Source organism: Berghia stephanieae, chromosome 6 (assembly GCF_034508935.2).
Source record: "Berghia stephanieae isolate SIO BIC M18660-M18661 chromosome 6, UCSD_Bste_1.3, whole genome shotgun sequence".
Lineage (NCBI taxonomy): Eukaryota > Metazoa > Mollusca > Gastropoda > Nudibranchia > Aeolidiidae > Berghia > Berghia stephanieae.
The window spans coordinates 32,663,502-32,688,432 of record NC_088365.1 but is presented as its reverse complement, the minus strand read 5'-3'; the positions used below and the strand labels follow the sequence as shown (position 1 = coordinate 32,688,432).

The window sequence follows — 24,931 nt, the reverse complement described above, 5'->3', positions numbered from 1 at the left end:
AGTGACAGCAGTAAGCCTTAGAATGGATTTTTAACATATTTCATTGAGTAGGGTGCAAGGCGATTGCAAGGTATTTTCTGCCAGATCTGTCCAACAAAGTAAATTTAAAATTGTTAAAAATTATAAATAATGAATTTATACGGTGCCTAAACATCCATAGTTATCGTGCTCTGCAGCACTTTACATAGTAGAAACTGGCAAAAATAACAAACAAATTCATGACTTAACATAATAAGCATGCATATAGAATCAAATTCTAGGCTACATCTCCTTCATAAAACCAAGCCTTGCGGAAAACCTCAGTTTTCAGACATTTCCTGACAGATGATAATTTTTCATAGGACGTCGAGGACTGAGTGCGTTCTATAGGCATGGAGCAGTAAAGAAAAAGGCTTTTTTTTACCAAAGTGGATTTTGAGGAGGTAACCTTTGGGAGTTGGGATTGAGATGATCTTAAGTCAACTTAGCTACCCAACACAGCTGGATGAACAAAGGGATTAGAAACAAAAACAACAAAAAAAGACTCGACCCAAATTTGAGACTGGTTTGTTTACTTGCATGCGAGTCGAGTGCTCTGTGAATTGAGCTATTGGATACACACACACACACACACACACACAAATGTAATTGGTATGGATTATGTATATTTAACAAAGCCATGTGCTATCATATAAACTGATGAAACAATTTGTTGTGATTAAACTTAAATGATTATATAAGAATATTGCGTTGAATCACAATTTAATAAACAGTCATCACATTCATCACTAATATTATAATATAAAATTAAACCCGACTCCTGGTCGCTGTGCGGTTGAGAAGCAAAAAGTGTTTGAATCCGGAAAAAATAGCTGAAAACTTTTCACTATGCTTTACGATTTTTGCTAGTGATGATTAAGGCCTGGGTCTTTTTACCTTTATTCTAAATAAACTTAAGGCCTTATTTGCCATCTGACACGAAGTAGATAGGTTTCAGGTAAATAAACTGACAGGGAGTTTGTCTCTAAACACAAATTACAATGGAACTCAGACCCTCATTCACACTGATCTCATTGAAAATGATGTCAACTGTCCCCGATTTTGAAACAATTGCCTTCAAGCAACAAATAGTGCAAAAAAATCAAATTAAAAAAAAAAAAGGATTTTTATAACGGATTTTGTTTTGAGCTTTTGACCTGATTTAAAAGTATAATTATATGTTTGACATATTAAAATCAAAGAGTAAACATTTCTTCTGAGTATGCCATATGAGTAATATTCTGACACTACGATGGACAAGAACAATATCATTTACTCTCTCTCTCTCCCTCTTTCTCTCTCTCTCTCTCTCCCTCTCTCTCTCTCTCTCTCTCTCTCTCTCTCTCTCTCTCTCTCTCTCTCTCTCTCTCTCTCTCTCTCTCTCTCATACACACACACACACACCTACAATCACCAACATAGCAACAATAACCATAAAAAAACTAAGTCAACAATTTGCAGACGAATAATTTGATAGGTAATAGATTCACAGCCTCATTGTTAAAATGACATAGATCATATCATTTTCTTTAAAAAATAAAGGAGAATGAAAACAAGCGATTCTACTACAACAGTTATCATTCCTCATAACAAAGACTGGTGTATCTATCATTGTTATAAGAGAATCATTCAGAGGTAGCCTTATAAATAAATGGCAACCCAAAAAACAAAAACAGAAAGAGAGAGAAAATTGGAAGAGCGGGATTTGAATCGATCTTACAATTAAAAGGAGTTGTATCCAACGCATGGTGGAGGAGGTAGAACACATAAAAAAACATCCAACTCATCCCATATCTCTGGATGCCAAATAACATGGGTTAAAATCCCACTAACCAAACAATACATTGCCAACATTTTTTTCTTTCTCCATCTGGCACTATCACCCAACAATGAGCTCTCTACGATTGTTTTAAGTCCAGTGTCACTACCTTCCCCTTTAACTCATTATCATATCAATGTCGTCAAGGACAAAAGTGTACGAAGTAAAAGGTAATAAACAAAATTGAATAGAAGAACCACTTCAAAAAAAGAACAAAATACCAAACACAGAACATTTCAAGCTCAAAACCCTTCTTCATCCATCAACAAAAAAAAAAAACAATTAATACATAATTACAATACTTAAAAACCCAGATAGATGGCAGAAAAAAAATAAGCACATCCTTGAAACGTTCTATGTTTGGTACTTTGTTATTTTTTGAAGCTGTTATATTCATTTTTGTTTATTACTTTTTACAGTCCACAGATACTAGCAGCTTGGTATCACTTTGACTAAAGTAAAAGGTATCGACATATGAAAAGATATTGCTCCACTTGTAACATGAGTATCACTGAACTTTGTGGTGTGAATGAAAAACTATGGACGAAAATACTTTTCTACTGAAGTTTACCATATGCGTGACACACTCCATCAATCTGAAGAGGTATCATGTTTAAAGGGATGCAGAAATTTAAAATTAAAAGTGATCAAAATTAGAAATTTTGGTTTTTATCAGTTTATAACACCTCCATTCGTTTTTCTTAATGGAGTATTTTAGATCTACTTATTTTTCATTTTCAGACTTCAAATTTAATTTTAAACATCTGATTCAGTCTGACATAATACTAGATTGTTAAAGTAGGTCACCTAAAGGGGGGGGGGGGGCAAAATGGTGATGTATAATAGATGGGGTTTCAATCATTTTTTTTGCTTGAGTAAGAAATGTAGCCCCTTTCGCCCACTTTAAAGTTAGATCCTTTAAAAAAATGTTCCCTTCAGGAATTTTATTTATTTTCTTTTTTTTTTTATTGTCTTTATGACTTATATTATAATTACTACGACAGCATAGATGGTTTTGATGATTATGATAACAGAGAGATATGAATGATAAATATGAATGCAATTATTCAAACTGGTAAAAGGAACAGGCACCAAATGCTGAAAAATGCAAATGGAATATTTAATTTGGAGCAGTTCCACTTTATCTGAGCATAAGTATCATCTTTTCAGATATCAAAACCAGCCTTCCCCTTTGACCCATGACTACACCACCTCAAGTACCTTGATCAATATGTGTCAAGATTTTTTTTTAATATTGTGGATTATTACAATTTGTGTATCAATTTAAAAGAAGTCAAGAAATAGTTTGAATTTTTAACTTTCTTCTTTTAAAAAGGCAATTGAATTAAACGGTTGATTGGCATTTATGTCTTAATTTTAAGTTATTTCTTAATTTTAATAAATTTTACGCCCAATCTATCCCTCAAGTCCTAATTCTTCCAACATATCATCAATGAGTCGCAGTTTTTCATTGGCCTCCTGCATCTCGCTGTATGTGATAAAATTAGTTATGTAGAATCTAACTTCATCCACGATATCAATAGAGTCTGTTTCTTCCCTGTCCTTCACCCTCTCAGAATCTTCAATGACAAGCTGACGGAAGTCTTCTTGAAAAATGACCTAATTGATAAAAAAATAAATCAATAATAGAAATCATTTGCTTGTTAAAATGATTGAACTCATTGTCTGCCATTATTGCACATTTGTGATTTTTGAGGATTTACTCCATACTACAGTCAAGCAATTAAAAAAATATTGGCTCCATTACTCATCAAATATTAGAGAGGCACAAATAGTGTACTTAGCTTTTTGCTTGGACTAGCACTCAACTTGCATTTTTATGATGATTTTATTTTTTTTACCATTGCCAAAGGACCAAGTTCATTTCGCAAGTTTTAAGTAATTTGAAACCAAATGGTCATATTAAAGCTCCATAGTACCAAATGTTTTTCACTCTGCATTTTAAACTTTTTGACTGTTTAGCCGCATCTAATATTTTTTACAATTTGTAAAGATTCACAGGTTTATGATAATTATGATTTTGTTTGACCCTGGTGTCCTAAAAATAAATATTTGGTCTTACTTTTATCTATTTATGCAAAATGTGTCAAAAACTTGAAAAGATTATAATAAATAAAAAAGTTAAAATAATTTTTACAATCGTGTCGTTTTGCTGGTACACACATTATGACTTAAATGAGAAAACACTGGCAGCCAGTGGGTTGATATTCATTTGATAAAAGCATTTGGGTGAGATGTGAAATGAAGGGATAAAGTAGAATAGTAAACATAATGCATCATGTATTATGCAAGTACAAGCCTCAGATAATCACTTGCCATAACAAAGGAATTATTTCAATATTCAAACATGCGTATAAAGAACCCTTAATCAAATACAAAATTTAGGTTTAAGACAGTAGTCACTGTAAGAAAAACAAGTAAGATCCATGAAGAAAAATCTTTCAAAATAGGGTATATCAAAAAAATCTTATATAAACTGTTTGTAGGTAAATATGTAACTCATGCAGTGCAATATCCAACAATGTAAGGCTATTACAATTTTTGTTTGCGACAGAGACAATGCTATTATCTTACTCATTTTATACCTGAGCAAGGTAAGAGCCTTTTCCAAGGATTCAACATTGTGCCATCCACAGAAAAACAACTCGGGACCGACAGATAACAAGTCGATTATCACTATACCAGGGGTATTCATTTAAAAAGGCACACAATCTTACAACAGTCTGAAATGTGTCAGAACACAAACAGGTACCTAGTGAAGTTAAAACAAAATACAAACCCAATGACGGGATAATAAACTTTTGTATATTTTTGAATTTTATGTTGATAGTGTTAACTCTTGATAGTGTTAACTCATTCTTTCTAAACACATTTTGTTTATTGATCAAATTACTTGCTGGTGGGAAAGTTTTTTTTTAAAAAGTCCTCTGAGCCCATGGAGCCGGAGTCTGCCCCAGTTTCTTTAGAATGAAATGGACAATATAGCAATCCTTTGCTACCCTCTGGATAGGATGCTTGTCTATTGCAAAGTACTTTCCGCCAGATCTAACAGAACCAATTACCCAATCACTTCTGAGTGGACAGGGGGAAAAAAATTAATACTGTATCCGAAATCAATCTCAGTCCCTATGCAGAAGCATGTGAAGCAAGTGCTCTACCAACTGAGTTCTGGTCTGAAAGTAATGAACGAAAATGATATTTAAAAGTACATCACATAACTTGACGACCATGGTTAGTACCACAAGTTTCTTTTGTTTGTTTTTTTTTGTTTTTCTAATGTTCATCAACAAAAACACTCAGTAAAGACAAAGAGCAAGAAGAAGATATATTCCACTTACCTTAGTCAAATTGGTGGCAATGAACTCATTACATGAAGTCTCAAGTCGAGGTAAATTAAATAACCGGGCAGTTTGGATCATAGGGACAACATTGGACACATCAATATACTTCATCATGGCAGATGCACACTGACCTTTGAGTCCAGGCAATAAATACATGTCTGCCGATACCAGCACATCTTCAACAATCTCACATGACAACTGATGGATTTAAAATATATGTTCAGGAAGATAAAAATCCCCACCCTCATCATTATTATCATTACTATTATTATTATTATTATTATTATTATTATTATTATTATTATTATTATTATTATTATTATTATTATTATTATTAAAAATATCATTATCATTATTATTATTGGTATTATCATCTTTACTTCCTTCATCACACACTACAACTGTAGACAGTAATGAACCTGAAATTCTTCCTCCGGCTATTTATTTGTTATAACAAAAAGGAACACAATGAGCACAACAAAACAAATTCTCCTATTCCCACAATTTTGCTATACATGCATTAAATGAAAAAACAAAAATTTCACAATAATTGAAAATCTTACTTGGCAAGTTTCAGAGTAGAGGTAAAAGAGTATCTGAATAAATACTGTTGTAGTAATGTCATGTAAGGAAACAACAGGGGTGTTGCCTGCATTTTCATTCTCTCCAAAATGATCCTCTAGTAATGCCTTAAAGTAGTCGCTGCGACAACAGAAGAATGCCTGGTGAAATGTAAAAAAAATAATTAAAAGTACAATTTATTACAAACATATAATTTGTTTAAATTTTGCAATTTAAAATAACTTTCTTCAAACAGTTACTATAATTTTTATTGCCTATGAACAAGATTGATACAATTTCAATGTAAACAGTAAATTGCATTTCATGTTCAAAATCAATAAAGCGATAGGAATTTCAAATCTTTACATCTGTTTTGCATATCATTATAATCGAACTTGAAAAATTGAAAATTACCAATCACAATGTCATCGCTAATTGAAATTAAATTGCTTCTTCTTTACTGTTAGATATTTTTATTTTACTTTAATTTTGCAAGTCTTCAATACCACTCAATCAAAAACTAACACTGAACCCTTACGTTAATTCAAGGCATAAATTTTGTATTGTGTAGGACCACAATAATAATAATAATAATACTAATAATATTATACATTTGTATTGCGCTTTCCGAACAAAGTGTCTCAAATCGCTTTACATACAAACACAACTCAGCCACAATGACTACCTTTTTACTTTGTGATATAAGTGAGGCATCTCAGTAATAAAAGAAAACTACAATATTTGATATATCTTAGAATTCTCTTTAGATATATGGTTAATATATGCTTTGACTTTAACAGGGTCAAAACCAAAATAGAAAACTAAGCCCTTTAATTAATTTAGAATGCGTCTATAGTCTATGCTCATGTGACCTATAAGCCACTCAAGGTATAAAAGGCTGGTACCTTATGGATAGCACTCAAATGACTTCTAACTGGATCTGATTCAATCAGAGTTACTTCCTATTTTTCTTTCTCCAGGCCTCTGCATTTGCAGAGCAAAGATGGGCTTCATGTTGTATTAACAGCTCTGGTGGTGAGCACTCTTGCAAATCAGTTTGATGGGATAAAAAGCGCCTTTGGTTGATGTACTGTCAACGCTACAGAAATCAGAATAATCTCTGACCCCATAGGTCTGACAACTCTAGTGGGCTACAATTATGAGCATTCAGAATAAATCTAGTTATTCTGTTTCTATCAGTTATGACAAAATATAACTCGTGGCAGGAATACTTTTGATACCCATGAACCGGGGTATCAATTTATTTTTTTTAATCCCAATTTTTCTTCTTTGTTTTGTTGCATTAGACATTTTTTTTCATGCTTGACCATTTAAAAAAATAAATTATATCTGTTCTTACCTTATGACAGAGAAAAGTGTTTCCTTCCACAATGAAATGTATGTCAGGAAAGCCACAGCTCAAGTAGCTAGATTCAAAAGGAAGTTCACCCGATACCTGAAATAAAACTATCATGTAAAGATTCGGAATGGAATTGAAATAATAACATTCAGCTTTACCATATGGATTAAGTGAAAGGATTACTGACAACAGTCCTATATATTTCAAGTTTCAGCCAAAAAGCAGAAAAATATATAAGGTATATATCAACATATATATATAGGTATATACATAGGTATATATATATATATCAACAAAGAAGAGATAAAAAATCAGGAAAATTAAAATATGAATACTTTTTTCTTTAAAAAGTTTATGAGATTTTATAATCTTTATCAATTCATGAAGGAAATAATTCTGTACATTGTACAAGGTTTATGGAAGAAGGATGAGTGATTTATTTGAGTCTTCAACAGAACCACACTCCAACTTGTGTAAGGCGGACATCCTCCATATTCCGGACAAAAGTGTCCACTTTAGGCACGTGTAGGACAAACACAAGTTGAATATATTTCACCTTGTGTTTGTCATACATTCAACTCATATGTTGTTCATTTGTATTCTAACAACATAAAGCAACCATCAGTTGGTAGCCGACTTTGGCCTAGAATTGGGCTGTCGTGAACGGATTTCCCAATCTCGTTCACGATGTAAAAAATAAGGAAAAAGTTTAGAAAAAGTCTCCACCGAAGTGGGCGTTCTCCATATATGTAAAGGACATATATGGGCGGTTAAAAACTGCTCTAGAGCACTTCGGGAATCGTCCCGGTCTAGCCTGATTTTTATAACATACCAAAAGTATGGCGGATCGGATCTTAGTAGCAGATACAACGATGGGCGAAGATAGTTGATATGTCTGTTTCAAATAAGGCTGTAGATAGTCGAGAGAAAGAATGAAAGGTGTCGCGAGCTTTTAAAGGGTAGAAATGATGACGTCACGTTTACGCGGGAGACAGTGAACGAACACAACATGAAGATTACTCACAACAGCTCGATCGAGACACTGACAGTCCTGTCATAACAAAACACAACAACAACAACAACAAAAACCTATCACAATAATCAGTTACATAAAATCTTCCCCACATTCCTCCCCCTCCTAAAATGCTTTCCCTCCTGAAGTTATACCCGATATAGATTAAAAGTGGGAAGATCTCATGTTTGCATAAGTTTGTCTGGTCCTAAAACATTACTTACAATATCTATATCAGAACATAGTACTTATGAAAATTGGACGAAAATTTATAAAAGATAACTTGTTAGGGATATAATATTTTAAATTTCATTGGGGATATAAGCAATCAAAATTGTAAGGCAATATCAGTGGTTGCTTGCTGCACTTGTAAATGGCTGGATATATATATATCCCATTTTTTTTTTTTTCTTTAAAACAATGCAGCTGAAAATAGAGCTTATTTAGTATTTACATTATTGCTAGCAGGCCAGGGAATCTCTTTAGTAATTAATTGACAAGATGACAATGACCAGGGATAATGTCAGAAATAAAACAAGCATGGTTGGAACCATGTCAGTTACCAATTCATGTTAATGTCTATAATACAGGTCCTGTCACAAGGTGGTAACCATCATCATTTTAAAGCTTATGCTTCTGACTCACCTGATCGAGGTAGTAAAATACCTTCTGATGTACATACATAATTCCCTCCCTCGCCTGCTTGAGGTGATCACCCATGTGTTCATGTTATCAGTTCATAGGGGTACCACATGGTCGTCGTGGTACCCTCATGGGCTCTTTCTCACATCTTGGCTTATTCTGGTTCCATCAGGTTGGGTCGGGTTCTAGAGCCATTATCAGATGGGCCTCTGGGTAGCTCTCTCCCTTCCTCGCCTGTGATTCCGAGGGGTACCATCCCTGGTATCATCAGGTCTCTGGGTTCAGGGGGGCTTACACCAGGTATCATCAAGCCTGTGAGTCCGAGGGGTTCCAACCCTGGTATCATCAGGTCTTGGTTCAGGACACTTTTTTAGCTTTCATCAAACCTGTGATTGCTTGGGGTATCATCAGGCTCCCTGTGCATGGTGTCTGCTCCTGGTGTCTCTAGTAGTCCCTTGTGCCCTTGAGTCATCATGATGTGAGAAGTTTCTTAGTGGGGAGGTGAAACCTCTACCCTTTGATGGGGAGGTGAAAGTGTCACCTCTACCCCTTCTCCTTCAGCCTTTGGTTCCAGTCTAGTATCATCAGGCTGAGCTTCTCTGGCATTTTCTTTGGAATTGAACCCCTTCATCACTGTCACTGCCATGTTGACAGTGGTGGCATCGACTCGTTGCTATTCTGCTCAGTTGATACAGACCGTGATGTTGCTCCAGACAGTCATACATACTTTGTTGTTTCTTTCCATGGTCTGGGGTTTGTCTTTTTGTACATAGCAACAGATACGAGTCATGACAGAGTTGGAGGCTTCTTGATTGACCTTTCTTCTTAAAGTTTGTGTCTGTTTTTTTACACATAACACTGCACCGAAGACGAAATCTGCAATGATGCTGGCAGGACTGATCAGGATTGCATTCAGTTATAAATTATTATTATTATTAATATTTTTTTTTTTTTTCTGTCTTCGAAGTGCACTTTGTTGCCTCTTCTAATTCCATAGTCGAATTTCATCTTTTCAACTCTGTCTTCAATGGTTTCCTAGCAGTCTTGTGAGCTTGCTTTAAACATAATTTTTAACATTTCGCCAATAATTACCCCTCTTCCTTTATGGGTTTAGGCATAAGCTCACATCCTTTGTTGTAAAATCTATCTATCATTGACTGCACTGCAGATGACGGAAGCAATTAGTAATACATATTCTTCCTAGGTATGTAGCTTCATAATGTCACCATTTTTTTATTTTTTTTCTCTCGCTCTTCTTGACCATTTTTCACTAATCAGAGAGCGGTGGTTCAGGTCTTGTGCCTTTAAGGAGGCTACCCATGCCATGTCTAGTTTATTCCTTGATTTGAAATTATAATCAAGGAAATAATTGACCCGAATAAGATTCTTAACTGCTGCTCATGTCATTACTTACACTGTGGTGGTGATTGAAGTGATCTGATTTGTGAGAGTTTATTTTGCATCTTTGTTGAGGGTCATAGAATGCCATTCTCAACTTATGTCGTGGGTATCCCAAATGGATTAGAGTTGTTAGGTCCTGGCCTCTCATATTTACTTTTATATTTTAACCACAGTAAGCAGCCTTAAGTAACACATTGACATCACTGGAGGTGGCAAGAAGATATATATGACTTGTGATCTCACTCTCTTTGCTATTTCATGCTTCTTGATGTCATGTACTGGATATGCTTACACACAATTTCAAAATCTCTTGAAGTGGCAATTTCAGCAGGTTTATTCATCACTCCATTCGTCCAAAGTGGTCATTGTGAAGTAAGAAGAGATTCTGGCTTATTGTATAATATATTATTGTGCAGCGTCCACCAGTCTTGTCTGTTGGGCATGGAGCTGAGATGTTTTAAGTTTGAAAGACGATCGTCAAAATATTTTCCAAGGACAAGGGTATCATCGAGGAAGGCTAGTATCCTTTTCTGGTTTAACCCTCTCAGCACTTGATTATTCTAGAATATGTCCTAGGGTTATTGAACAGTTCAAGGGGAGTTTATTAAACTCAAGCGTCCTTGGTATGTACGGAAAGCTGCTTTGTGCTAGAAATCTTCATGAACTGGGGATCTACCAATAAGCCAAATTGGAAGCACAAACAGATCTGTCTTCCGTACCAATAGTGCCGTTGCAGCAGCACAGCTCCAGGTTGAGGGTTGTATTACCCCTGCTTTAAGCATCTTGTCTAACATTTCATCTTCTTTGGTAAAGTGAACGGGGGTGCATCGCAAGCCTAGTTTAATTAGCTTTGCATCTCCTGTATCAATGTGGTGTTGCATTGCTTGGAAGTCACCAAGGTCAAATTCACTGGCTGCAACTATGTCTTGATATTCCCACAGCAATTGTTCAACTTTACCTAGTCTCTCATCTCCCAGAGTGGACGTAACTCTCTGCCAGAGATCTATAAGTTTGTCTGGTAGTTGGATCGGCTGGCAGGAAGTGCTTGATATGGAGCATTCCCCCTCCGCTTCTGTCATGGGGTTGCTGAGTTCATCCACTTCTGTTAAATTCAGCCAGTCATCTTCGTCATCCTCAAATATATCTCTTGCTTCCAGGGGAAGCAACTGTCCTATTTCCGTCCCTTTTTTGAGGAAGCATTCATCACCTGTGTTGATCAAGCACACTGTAACAACTGGTTTGGTTACGTGCAGGGTATGGCCCACAGAAATTGGCAGATTTCTATATGGTTCCAGGTACATAAATGGTGAATTGGGCAGATAGTTTAACTCAACATTAGTGATTACTTCTGACTGGGTTGGTATGATCAATTTGTGGGAATGGCAATCTTGATAGCTGTTCGGTTTCCATCATCCATTGGTAAACCTGTTTGTGCCATGTCACACTTGGGACTTACATTTTCAGTTGAATTTGTTGCAAGAGAAATAATTTGATTTTGACAAAATAATTGTTGTTTTTCCACATCAATCTTTGCCCTTAATTTCCTCAGCAGGTCTATTCCTAATAGCATTGGATCGAAAATGGGAGCAACATAGATATGAGTTAGCAGATGAATCTCTCCCAATCACAAGTGTAGTGGTCCCACTAATTTTGCAGAGAAGCTTTGATCTTTACCTGCTGCAAACATCTTCATGGACTTCGTATAAGTGGGGGTGGGTAGGATTTTATTATGGGTGTTTTCAGAGATGATGGTAACATCTGCTGCGGTATCCACCACTGCTTGTACAGGGACGTTTTCAATTGTACATTGTACTTTAAGGGCAGATTCTGACTGTAACCTTGCAATACAGATACATTCTTCCTCAAAATAAGGTTTTACAATCTGTTCTGGATCTTGGCTAGACCGATATTCATTGTGGCTTCCGTTGTTGGTCTGCTGGGCAAGGTTTTCCTCAGTTTCTTAAATGTTTCATAAAATTAGTACAGTCAGAAGAGTAGGAGCACCAATTGCTCATAGTCTTATATCTGTGTTGTGCCTCAAAAACTGGGTCCTCTTTAATTGCCCTTGCTTGAACTGGGATCAATTCCAGGCTCAAACTGATCCCTGCCCGTTTGGCGCCTTGTCTTCCTTTGGGCGACCTTTCATGGAGCAGTCTCTAGCATAGTGGTCTTGACCTCCACATGAAAAACAGGCACTTGATGATGGGGAATTGGAGCGGGATCTTGGCTGGGCACGTCGAGCGCCTCTTTGCATAACTTCCAAGACTTGACTTTGGAGTGTAATGAGAGTGTCTAATTTACTTTGGGTTTGTTCATGCATTGATAACATCTTTTTGAACATTGCCTCAACACTCATCTCAGTCTTCTGCTGTACACCAGCTGTCTTAATGCTCGTGTTGCGAGTCACTGCTCTAATTTGGCTATAGTCTTCCAATTCCTCAGATTCTGACCCAGATTCTTCATCGTACACATTCACCGCTTGGATAGAGGGCTCTCTGAACCGCACGGTGTTGCTGGTACTTGGTCTATCCTTTCGTGCACGCCAACCAACTTGCTGAGAATTTTTAAAAAGCTTATATGTTCTCAGGGCTTGGTCCATCGTGGTGCACTCCTGACATGCAATATATTGGGCTGCCTTCACGTCATATAGTCCTGTTATAAAATGGGCTACCACTTGGGACTCTAAATTGCGGGGGGACTGTCCAGGAAATGCCTGCAGTGCCAACTCCCATAGCTTGTCAACATAGTCTAAGACATCTTTTTTCAGCCTGCGTAGTGCTGTTGAATTGTATCAGAGTTGCATGTTGTAGCTGCTGACCACCAAATCGATTTCTCAGGGTGTCATATGCATCTCATATGTCTGTAAAGACTATCGACTGATGGATCCGTGAGATAATCCGCTGCTTTTCCTTCCAGGGCTAGGCCCAGGAAAAATAGTTGGTCACGGAGATGTTGAATATTATGATAATTCAGAAAGTTCTGAAAATTATATTCAAACGTATCCCATCTTTTTGTCCCATTGAAAGAGATAGATTTAGGCAGCTGTACCTTGGACGGGGGTGGCAAAAGTGGGCCTCCACTGCTCGTGTCTCCATAATGATCCGTGGAATTGCGATCCGCAGGTGGGGCCTCGTAGGACTGCATGTAACTAGTCTCATCCCTCCATCCTCGTCTTTCCCTGTGCATGCTTGCCTCAATGAGAGCATCCTCCTGTTCTAAGGCTCTTCTCATAGATGGTGTTCTCCGTGGTAGCCGGCGGGTTCGCCTTACTTTGTCTCTCGCATATCACAATCCTCTCTTTGCGGGCCCATTGATGTGAGACCCTTGTTTGAGAAATCTTGAGAGGGTGGGTCCAATGTGTGAGTTATAGGTTCCGGACATTCAGAGTAAGGCACTTTGTCCATGTAATTTTGACAAAATTTAGCTTCATGAACGAAAGGAACCCGCTCCCGGTCGGATGCCAAAAAGGATGTTGGGTAAGTCTCGGTAGGCTGATTGTGCCACGCATTACGAATGGTACGTTTCGCATTGTTACAAATGTCGGTTCGCAACACTACTAGCACCTTCTGAGGATTGCTAGTAGCGTCATGTTCAGATACGAACCTGCAGCTTTAGATGGGTCTGCTGCGCAGACAGTTCCCTTCGTCTGTCTCCAGCACCAGACGCATTATCATTCGAATCCATTTATTTGGGAACTGTCGCGAGAGTACCAGGGGCATGTTCACCTGGTTCTCAAAAATGCACGATTCGGAAACCGAAAAATCAAAGTTCTAACATGTCACCATTACTGATCTTATCTATCACATCCTCCTTAGTGAGTATACCTTTACGTGCTCGAATGTCAAGCAGGGTTTTAGCCAAAGGCTTGCTTATATGAGATGACCTTAAAGGTCCTTAGCAGTAATGACATTAATCATTATCTTTGCATCCATTTTGGATTAAACTGAAATATGATAATTATTTATTTCAGTTAAAATGACAGACCAGTTGATGCAAATCAATTAAAGCAATGATAAGTCTGTAACTTGGAATACTCTCAGATCCCTTCGCACTTGAATACAACCTCTACACCACAGCTGATAGATTTCACTATTTTCACTGTTTAATCACTGGGTTAGAGTTAGAGTGGTTCTTATCCTATTTAGACACTGACCAGGTGTCTAAGGCAAGGGGATATGTTTACAAAAGTCTGGATGTAAAGAGTCAGAGAAACATCCAATATATAGGGGTTAGAGCGTGTAAAGCTGGTAAAATAGTTTCTGTGTTTGGTGAGTAAAACACTTTTACATGGCTGCTAAGCTTTGACTTTGATCATCTAAATAAAGGCAGATGATGATACTGTTACTACTACTACTGTTACCTTTTGTTTAGAAAAGCACAGTGAGATTGTTAAGCAACAATCTTGGCGCCAATTATTTGTATATTCTTCACAGAAATAGTATTGTTGATGTCAAATATTGGAAAGTATTTAAATAGACATGCAAATAATTTAGCTCACATGCAGGTTGAATTCCAATCTTAGTTGAGACATCAGTGTGGGAGTGAAAACCATGACCCCAATAATGGTTCACCAGGCTAATTCTTTGAAGTGAATTGATTAAGCCCTCATGCACTTTCAAGTAAAATTATTGAATTGTACTCACCAATTTTGCTCCATTTTGTTGAATAGAAATCACAATTGCACAATATTATTGGCAAAAACAAAAACGAAAGTTGAGCTCGAAGTCTCGATGAAAAAATTGAGCTGAGCTGAGATCGTAATTTCGCCAGTTCAAAAATATTTGCCGACCCCTATAAACGGCTTTCCTCTCTGGTTTAAGCAATGAAAAAACACAATTAAACCAGGGGAACTCAATTCAAGGCGCTATACTTACAACACAATCAGATGAAACAAGTTTTTAGATTCATAATTCTGATTTGTTTACAAGAACTCTTTACCTTGAAGAAGTCAATTCCCGTGCACTGAGTGCTACTATATACTTTAAAAATGGCAGGGTTCGGAATTAAAGTCGCAGCGCCAATTGTCGTGAACGGATTTCCCAATCTCGTTCACGATGTAAAAAATAAGGAAAAAGTTTAGAAAAAGTCTCCACCGAAGTGGGCGTTCTCCATATATGTAAAGGACATATATGGGCGGTTAAAAACTGCTCTAGAGCACTTCGGGAATCGTCCCGGTCTAGCCTGATTTTTATAACATACCAAAAGTATGGCGGATCGGATCTTAGTAGCAGATACAACGATGGGCGAAGATAGTTGATATGTCTGTTTCAAATAAGGCTGTAGATAGTCGAGAGAAAGAATGAAAGGTGTCGCGAGCTTTTAAAGGGTAGAAATGATGACGTCACGTTTACGCGGGAGACAGTGAACGAACACAACATGAAGATTACTCACAACAGCTCGATCGAGACACTGACAGTCCTGTCATAACAAAACACAACAACAACAACAACAAAAACCTATCACAATAATCAGTTACATAAAATCTTCCCCACAGGGCCAATAGCTTCCAATTATTTTTTTAAAAAGTGTTTTCTTTTGTTTGTTGATTTTTTTCTTGGATGTGCTTGCTACATAATTAAACGCATTTTGGTCAAGATCTGTCAAAACACCTGGTTACATAAAGAGTGAACTTTTCAACTAAATATGTTTCCATGTTAGGAGTGTTGTTATATAACACATTGGGGATTCTGGAAGCTTAGCTAGTAGAGCACTTGCTTCACATGCAAAGGGAATGGGATCGATCCTGGGTGAAGTTGAGATAATTTTTTTTGTCCACCCTGCAGCAAGCCTGTGCTTGTGGGAGGCAATGTGACGAAAGGGTTAAACCATTTATTTTTATCAGCTTTAAGTATTTACAAGGTTATACACCTTGTAAATTAATGTAAAAAATGACACCATATAACTTATAACGCATATTGACTTCCAGTCCTGTTCACTTTGTTGTGACCAAGTTGTGCTGTATAATTATGTAGAGTAATCCTTACTATCATAGGACCAACCATTAACAGTTTTTATTTCAAGCAATCATTCCCCCCCCCCCCCCCCCCCCCCCCCCCCCCCCCCCCCCAAAAAAAAAAAAATCAGAAAAATTGCATTCTTTTAAAATCTAATCTTGTCATACCCAAGAGCACATTTGTGGAGGAAAAGTTTTCTCTGCCAGTCTGGAAAAGTCAAATCGTAGATCATTACTCATATCTGGGGAGTCAACAACCAGCGTTGTAACTTTAACTCCAGGCTTACTTGATTCTATGAAAAAAAAAATCAAAAGTGAAAATATAAAATATATCAAATCTAAAATTCTAAAGAGAACATGCATCTTCAGCATAGGCTCAGAGTCACCAGAGAACACCAAGAAAACAATACTATCCCTATTTTGCTATTGCCTGTTGTGAGCCCTGACGTGAATCTTATGGTAAATGCTTGGAGCATTATGAAATGAAAAGTAAGATGAAGAGAAACTGAACTAAATGCAGATGCCCTGACCAAATCACTCACTGAAATACAGAATGAAATACTGATGACTATATGCATTGATTTTATCAATCAATTATAGATTTTTTAAAAACACTACTCCATTTTGGCATACCTACAAACTTATTACTGGTCTAATTTTGATTATTGATGGCTCAAAAGAGTTGTCTCGGTCTAACTTAAATTGATAGTATAATTATTAAAATAGAAACCAATGTGTTCGTATGAAAACTTTACTTTGCAAGTTGTCAACGTAAAAGCGTACTCCATGTTTATAATGTTTTAAAGTTAAATCTGCAGTAAAACAGGTTAACAGATTCGTACATTTTTTTATCGTTGGTGTTGTTCAAAAGAATTCTTCTCAATCGATCTTAAAACATAAGTATAATAATAATTAAAATAAATTTGTGCCTTTATTTATTTTTTAAAAATTGTTATTGTGATATAAAATCACATACTTTTAACTTTCAAATGTCTCTCATCTTAAATATTAGGTGAGAAATACTTTAATTTTTACAATCATTATTTGCCGTGGCTTTAAAGTGATAAGGCTTAAAATATTGAAACAGTATTTCAAAATGCAATATCGTCTATCATTTTCTTTGAATTGTAATGATCGCAAAGATAAATTCGTCCTCTTTCTGTGAGGTATCATGTATGGCAATCACGTTTATGATAGAGGATTAAAATCAAAATCAAGACCCTGAAATTATATTTTGAGTCCAGTATACATTCTCATATTTTTCTTTGTCTGTCTATTTGATTATCTGTCTTTAAATGTATCAACCAAATAATCTACCTGATCTAGCTCTAGCTCTCTATCACCTGCCTATTTAAATGAAATATTGTACAAAGAGTTAAATGCGTTTAACTATGATATGGATGTAAATGCAAGCTCTATATAATTTTTGTAATAAGAGGATGAATGTATTCTATACATAAAATATATGTATTATGTATTATCTGAAAACAGTTTGTTTTTGTTTTTTAATCAACCTCTTAATAAAACTTCCAATTTAACAACTTAACATTTTTATTAAAAATGGAATCCATTCTGCAGTATACTTAGATGTATCCTTAAACTAATAAAGAGAAAGTGTACCAACTATTTGTATTGTATTCATTATTATAGCTGATTACCAACAACCCCAATTCATCGCAAAATAATTTAGAATATTTATATAAAAAGTCTCTAGTTATGAGCAAGGACTAGGATTATTATCATTGTTTATCAAAATTTGCCACACACACTTCCTATCAATGAAGCATCCACAACAGAATCAATTTAGTGTATTTGACATTTGGCCTTCTTTTTAGCTTTGAAATTTTGCAATTACCATATAAAACGGAATGCAATTTTTTCGCAAATTAAAAAATGTTGCTATTTTTGGATGCAAGTTTTGTCATTGTTAATGCAATGTTTCATGATTTTTTTTGGGATGGGGCGGGGGGGGGGGGGGGGGGGGGGCAAAAACTATGGGAACATATTGCACATGTAAAATGTTATCAATAACTCACGCCAAGAAAAGGTATTATTCACAGTCACTTCGATGGTCTCTTCAAATCTAGACATTCCAAGATGTCTGGCCAGCCGCACACAGTCATCTATCAAATCTAGTGGAATGTCCACCCGACCTTGAGCACAGACAAAATTGAGACTCATATTACTTTAATCCTATATGTTAAACTTCGGCGAAAAAATAGTTGTATACAAAACCTAACAATAATTTTATATAAAAAAAGAATAAAGATTAAATAGCTATTATGTATTACACCAATGCAAAAATAAATCACAAAATAGTGACATATAAAGATTTTTTTTTAATGATTCAAACATTTTATACCACAGTTTCCTTTTATCCTTTTTGTTTTGATTTGGGATATTTTAGTATTATTTATTGACACTTAAATCTACAATCCATAATCACCATCATCTGATAGGGATAGTTTATAAAGGATTGAACTCTTTGGCGACAGAGACAGAGGTAAAAAAAATGAAATAAAATCTCATTTGATCAACCTGTTAAGATCAACTGCTTTTGCATCTTCAAAGACAAATCATCAGTTTTCGAAAAATATTAAATTCAGCACCAAAAAAATGTGAAAACTAAGAGTCCAAATATTTTCTTTCTTGTGCTTCAACACTTTTTCTATCAACTGAAGACACTTACCTGTATAGATAAATTGAAGAATACACTCAAATGCTGCCTTTGAAATCTGAAATTATGAAATGTTCAGTTTGGTCATTATAATGCTCATTGCTATCCGGCTAACTTGCAACTCACAGTTTTTGTTTGTTATTTATTTTTTTCTTCTTTGTTTTCATTTGCCTACATTTTTAAGCCTGCCATTGTTTTAAATCCTGCTTACTTTCAACTTACAGATTTTGTTTGTTAATTCTGTTTCCATTTGCCTTCTTTTTTAAAGATACTGTTAGGGAAAACTTTTTAATCTTGCTTAATTACAACTTACAGTTTATGTTTGTTATTTATTTTTTCTTTATTTTCATTTGCCTATATTTTTAAGCCTGCAACTATTTGTGTCAATATTTTAATCATGAAACTATTGACTCTTTCAATATGATTTTGACTTTTTGAAAATATAACATACTGGTAGAAACGCAGAAGAAGGCCCAGAGATTGACTAAGTAAATTCAACAAGAAACAAATAATGACCTTTATCATGGGATTGTAGAAAGCAACTTTACAAACTTTTCTAAAATATTCACAGTATATGTGACCCACTGTCTCAAAACAGTATTATGTCTGGATGAAAGAGGACCACGAAAAGTGTATTTAGAAATAAAATAATAAAAAATATCAACTTCCATCTTTTTTTTTTTCCAATGCAAGAAACGGTAATATGTTCTCTATTCTAGGGGGTGACGAAGAGAAAGTAACCCCAAGTTTCACATTTGCGGCTATAAATTCAATTTCCAGAAGCTTATTCATCCCGACATAAAACAGCTTTGAGACAGTGGATCATAGATGACATCAGTTGTTCAGTGGTTCTGTCTCCTCAACAAAAAACGATTTTAAGCACATGTCAATGAAAGGATAAGTGATAATGACGCAAAACTATAGCCCTGTCTTTATTTCCTTAAAGTAAGGAATTTTACGCATGTTACCCCACTCGAATCAGGTGTATAACTGATGGTTTCTGCTAACCCTGTTTCTCAACCTGTTGTATTTAGTTATTCAATTTTTTTTCTTTTTTCTTCGAAATTTTGAAGTAATGGTCAGAATTTTTTTTTGTTAAGTCCATACTATTTCTTTTGTAGTGGAACAAACAGACGCAACCTAGTAAAAATTGATTCAAATATTTAATTGTAAAGAGTCAAAATGCACATCAGCAAAAGGTCATGAAAGATCAAATTTTGTAACTGGTGCCTATTAAACTTAAGTCTTTGATGCAGCATGAAATGAAAAGCACATCATTCGGAAAACATGAATTTTAATCAATTATACATGCACTTTACTTTATTAATACAGTAGGACATGAAAGTAACGTACTCGGAAATAGCGAGAACTCGGAAATAGCGAGTAAAATCTAAATCCCCGTTTTTTTCCCTTATTTGAGTCAATACAATTAGCATGAAAGTAGCGAGTATGAAAAAGAGGTCAATTCGGAAATAACGAGCATTTCCTGCCCCAGCCTAGGACTGCGAACGAATTAAAGCAAAACAAGAGACAATGGCAATTTAAATATTTTTAGCCTAGCCTCTTTTCTTTTCTTATTTTTCGTTACGAGTAATATTACATAGTAGCCTAGTCTGTAGTAGTACATAATAGGCAGCAGCAGCTTCTTATGGTTCACACTATTATGTTATGACGATCGACCCAATCAGCAAAGTCCGGTCCGCATTCGTGCACCGTCGCGAACCCGCCCGGTAGCATCGTCACAACACACCTTTCGACTAGATGCTCTGCCGTTTCGGGTTCTTGCCCACAGCGTGGACATAAAGGACAGGAAGTTAGACCCCACTGATGTAACGCACCGGCCGTTAGGCAGCTCCTCGACCGAAGCCGATTCGCAGCTACCCAGTGTCTCCTCTTACTGGTATCAAAGCCTGGCAACTTCTCACCAAGCTTAGAGGAGTGTAGGTCCCCGCCCCCACGAGGGATTGAATTCGTCCAAACCGACTTCCATCTCGTATGTGCAGCTCTGTCCGTAGTCAGGGATTCTGCGTACAAGGGTTGCCGGGACTTATTTCGGCTCGAAACGGGGGCACCGTTCATTATGCGCATGAGAGGGGTATCCCCATTCCCTCTCTCTTTGATCTTACTCAGCCAGTTTCCCGTAATGGTCTCCCTCCGGACATCGGGGGGCTGGATCGCTGCCATCACCGGGCCCCATTCTCTAGGGGTTGTTGCTAGCGTTCCCGACACTATGTGCATCGACTTGCGAAGTTTTACATCCACCTTCTCAACGTTTCTGCTTCTACCCCACACTGGAGCGCAATACTCCGCGGTGGAATAGCATAGTGCCAGGGCGGATGTTCTCAGGAGCGCTTGGCTAGCGCCCCAAGTCGATCCCGCCAGCTTCCTCAGAAGACTATTCCGCTTCTCTATCTTCCGGGCAACCCCTTCGAGATGAACCCGATAGGTAAGGCTGCGATCCAGCGTCACCCCTAGGTATTTTGGACGCGGCTCATATGGGAGTGGCTGGTCCCCGACTAGGACATTCAGTTTACGGGTGTGCCAACCACTGCATAAGTGAAATGCAGTGGCCACGGTTTTTGAAGTGTTCATCTTCAGGTACCACTTGTCAAAGTAGGATTTGAGTCTGGTGACGTCCTCGCTGAGTACGCTCTCGAGACGGGTCCACACTTTACTCTGAGTAACGAGTGCCCAGTCGTCTGCGTATCCCAGCCTCAGGGAGGAAGTGTTCGGCATATCGCTAATGTAAACGTTAAACAACATTGGCGCAAGTACCGACCCCTGAGGGACCCCATTCTTCAATTTCCTAACTTTGCTCGTGGCGTCTCCCAGCGCGACGTGGAATTGCCTTTCCCCTAAGATCGAAGAGAACAACTTCAAGGTCTTTTTGCACCTTATGATTTTTGCAAGTTTGAGCATTAACCCATCGCACCAGACCGTATCGTACGCCGCTGATAGGTCTATAAACACAGCACCTGTTTGCTGTTTTCTCTCGAACCCGTGCTCAATATGCTCTGTAAGGGCAATGACCTGCTCCGTGGTGCACCTCCCTTCCCTGAAGCCTGCCTGCTCAGGTGGCAGGGCAGCGTCTAGGACTGGCCCCCATCGGTTTAATAGAACACGCCCCTAACAGTTTGTAAAGACAGCTCAGCAGCGATATGGGTCTGTAACTGTCTGCCTCCTTCGCCGGCTTCCCTGGCTTCAGGATGGCAACTATCTTCGCATGCTTCCACACTTGTGGAAGCTTTCCGTTTGCAAGGATGTCAGACATTGCCTCTGCTAGCCAGGCCCGTGCCCTGGGGCCCAGATGCGTCACCATATCGGGATATACACCATCTATCCCAGCTGCTTTGCCGTTCTTCACTTCGCTAATGGCTGCACCCACTTCTCGGGGACTGAACGGGGCCGTCCAGTCCGACTCCTCCGCAGGAGCGAGTCCAAAATCGTACGGTACGCCTTGCGGACACCGCGCTCAAAAGCCTGATTAGGGACCCGCTTGCTACGGTTCTTAATATTCTTGGCAATTGTGTCTGCCTCGCATTCCGGTGCAGCCTTCGGAAATTCCGATCTGGGTCCAATTTCTTTATCAAACGCCAAGCGTGGCGGCTGGAGTGTGTAAAGTCGAGACTTTCCACGGTCTCCTGCCACCGTTGCTTCCTTCCCTCTGCCAGAGACTGGAGTAGTCTATCGGCTGTGTCCTGGGACTGGGTCTGCTGGTACTCTCGGTACAGCTCTTCCGACTCTGCTGTCCAGCAAGGGGTGTAGAATTTCCGTTTGCCCCGTGGAATAGAGCGTTGAGCGCTCTTAACCAGTAGCCTACTAAATCTGGTTATATTCTTGGACTTGGGAGGAATGGCAGGCAGACCTGCTCGATATAGGAACTGAATTCCTCCCAGTCAGCCTTCCTGAAATTCCATCTGCAAAGTGGGAGAGACTGCACCCTCGGTATTGTCACCCCAGCTGTGACAAAACCGGCCTGTGCTGGCTATGCGGAAAGTCCCCGAGGACTGTCCGCTTCACCTGCAACGGTTCACCGTTCGCGCCTTTCGTTACGAGGGTGAGGTCTGGAGTATACTCCTTCTTATGGCGGGTACCCCGGAAGGTACCCTTGGCTGTAGGATCGTACACTAGGTGTAGATCATTACAGTCCATCCATGAGCGGAGTTGTCTTCCTGCCTCGTTGCAGTCTCGGTAGCCCCATTCGTGATGGTGGCTATTAAAGTCTCCCAGACAGATGGAAGGATGGCTGACCACCGGTACCGGTGGTGTAGTCCAAGTCGCTCTAGGTGGTTTGTAAATATTATGCAAACACAGTCCACCTACTTCCACGGAAATTCGGTTCACCCCATTGCTGTCCGTTACGCTCTCAATGACCCTTACCTTCGATGGCTCTTTAGCGTAAACGCTAACCCCTCCTTTGAGCCTCGAAGTGTCCTCGCGTTGGACCACCGTATAGCCTGGGATCTGGAATCGGGAAGATTGCGCGCCTGAATAAAGGTGGGTCTCCTGTAAAAGGAGGATATCAACGCAATGAACGGCCAGTAGCTTTGATAAAAGCTCATTTTTTGCCATACTCTGGCTCTCCACGTTCAGGGACAATATACGCGTCAGTTCGCCATCCCCGCCGTCGCATTTTCCAATCGGCAGGCCGCGAATCGATTGATGCATGGGACGTTTGCTTTTTTCTCGGACGTGCCGACGACCCGGGCGACACGAACGCGGTATTATTTGGCTAGGCGGCAGACCGCTTCGCCATTGACGGGACTGTTTGGGACTCGACATAAGGACAATAGTGTGGCGCCCGGGATAGGGCTGCTATTCGGGCACCGGGTTTGGATCAAATTTAGTCACACACCGGGGCGAGCAGCTCATGTGGCTCGTTGGCTCGATACCCGGGATGGTCTCGTGACGGTCGACCGGGATTTACACCTTTGCCCTCCCGTGTGCCTCAAGCCCCCTCACCAACTGCAAGGTAAAGATCCACGAGGGGGACATAATAGGCGAAACAAAATTGGGTGGGGGTTGGGTTTGTGTGCGTGTGTGTGTGTATTGGGGGTGGGGATCAATTATTCACCCAATGTGGTGCCACGCGACGCGCGAGGTAAGCACATGTCAACATGCCTCACTTCGCAGCATCGGTCAGCGAGTAGCATCGTTAACGAACGACACGATCAGCGAGAGAGGGGAGTGTGGAACCATTATTTCAATGGGTCAGTGATTGAGTGATGCGCTTGCTTACCTCATCAAACATGCCGAGTGCATACAAACACTCGCGCACACACGCACACACACACACACACACACACACACACTTCTATGTTCTTGTTTTTTTTTTCTAGTCATGATTTTACTTGAAAAAAAAAACAACAAAAAACCCACAAAAAACAACAAAAAACCAAGCATTCTGCCACTTCTGTGAAGAAATTGAAATAGGGGCGACGGCTTTTACTCGAATTACACACTGAGGGGAATAACCAGCAATACAGTATTATAACCTTTCCTGGCAACTCGGGAATAGGGAGAACTCGGAAATAGCGAGTAATCAGGAGTGGACCCGTCGAACTCGCTATTTCCGAGTTCTACTGTAGAAATTTTGACCTAAAACAAGAAAAAAAAAGTAGTCCTTCAGAGCCATGAGGCCCATGGAGCTGGAATTTTTCCCGGTTTCTATAGTGTGAAGCGGACAATAGCTTGCTATCTTTTAGATAGGATGCTAGTTTATCGCAAAGTACTTTCCACTAGATCTAACAGAACCTACTACCCAATCACCGACATGGGGATCAGAAAAAGATTTCGACTGCACCCAGGATCAATCTCAGTCCCTTTTCGTGTGAAGTGAGTGCTCTATCAACTGAGTTATCAGCTAGAACAAGAAGTTTCATGAAAATTCCATTCAGTTTAAAATTACGCATCAACATAATTTAACTAATTCTTACCATAGAATGGTTTAATTCAATCATGTCTCTTTGACTCCATTTCGTGTTGAACATCTGTGCCATGGTGTCACTCCTAGCGCTGAGAATCCCTTTGTGTGCTGGGATCTTCTGGCCATGAACGCTAAACATAACATCGGCATAGAGCTTTGTATCATAAAGTCTGTAAACATTGGGTTAAACAAATGTCAAT

General features: G+C 38.5%; 1 protein-coding gene across 1 annotated transcript in view; it reads right to left on the bottom strand.

Annotated features, from left to right (window-relative positions):
- Nucleotides 1-2,779: 2,779 nt before the first annotated feature.
- Nucleotides 2,780-24,931, bottom strand: part of LOC144974893 (ankyrin repeat and BTB/POZ domain-containing protein 1-like) — a 33,484-nt gene continuing 11,332 nt past the window's right edge. Inside the window, exons 5-12 of the mRNA XM_078918358.1 lie at nt 24,742-24,901; nt 18,818-18,863; nt 18,165-18,281; nt 16,297-16,421; nt 7,121-7,216; nt 5,763-5,921; nt 5,197-5,397; nt 2,780-3,457 (exon numbers count right to left, since the gene is read on the bottom strand). Coding sequence (XP_078774484.1) covers nt 3,254-3,457; nt 5,197-5,397; nt 5,763-5,921; nt 7,121-7,216; nt 16,297-16,421; nt 18,165-18,281; nt 18,818-18,863; nt 24,742-24,901 — 1,108 coding nt within the window. The 3' untranslated portion in view covers nt 2,780-3,253. The remainder of the gene's footprint in view (nt 3,458-5,196; nt 5,398-5,762; nt 5,922-7,120; nt 7,217-16,296; nt 16,422-18,164; nt 18,282-18,817; nt 18,864-24,741; nt 24,902-24,931) is intronic.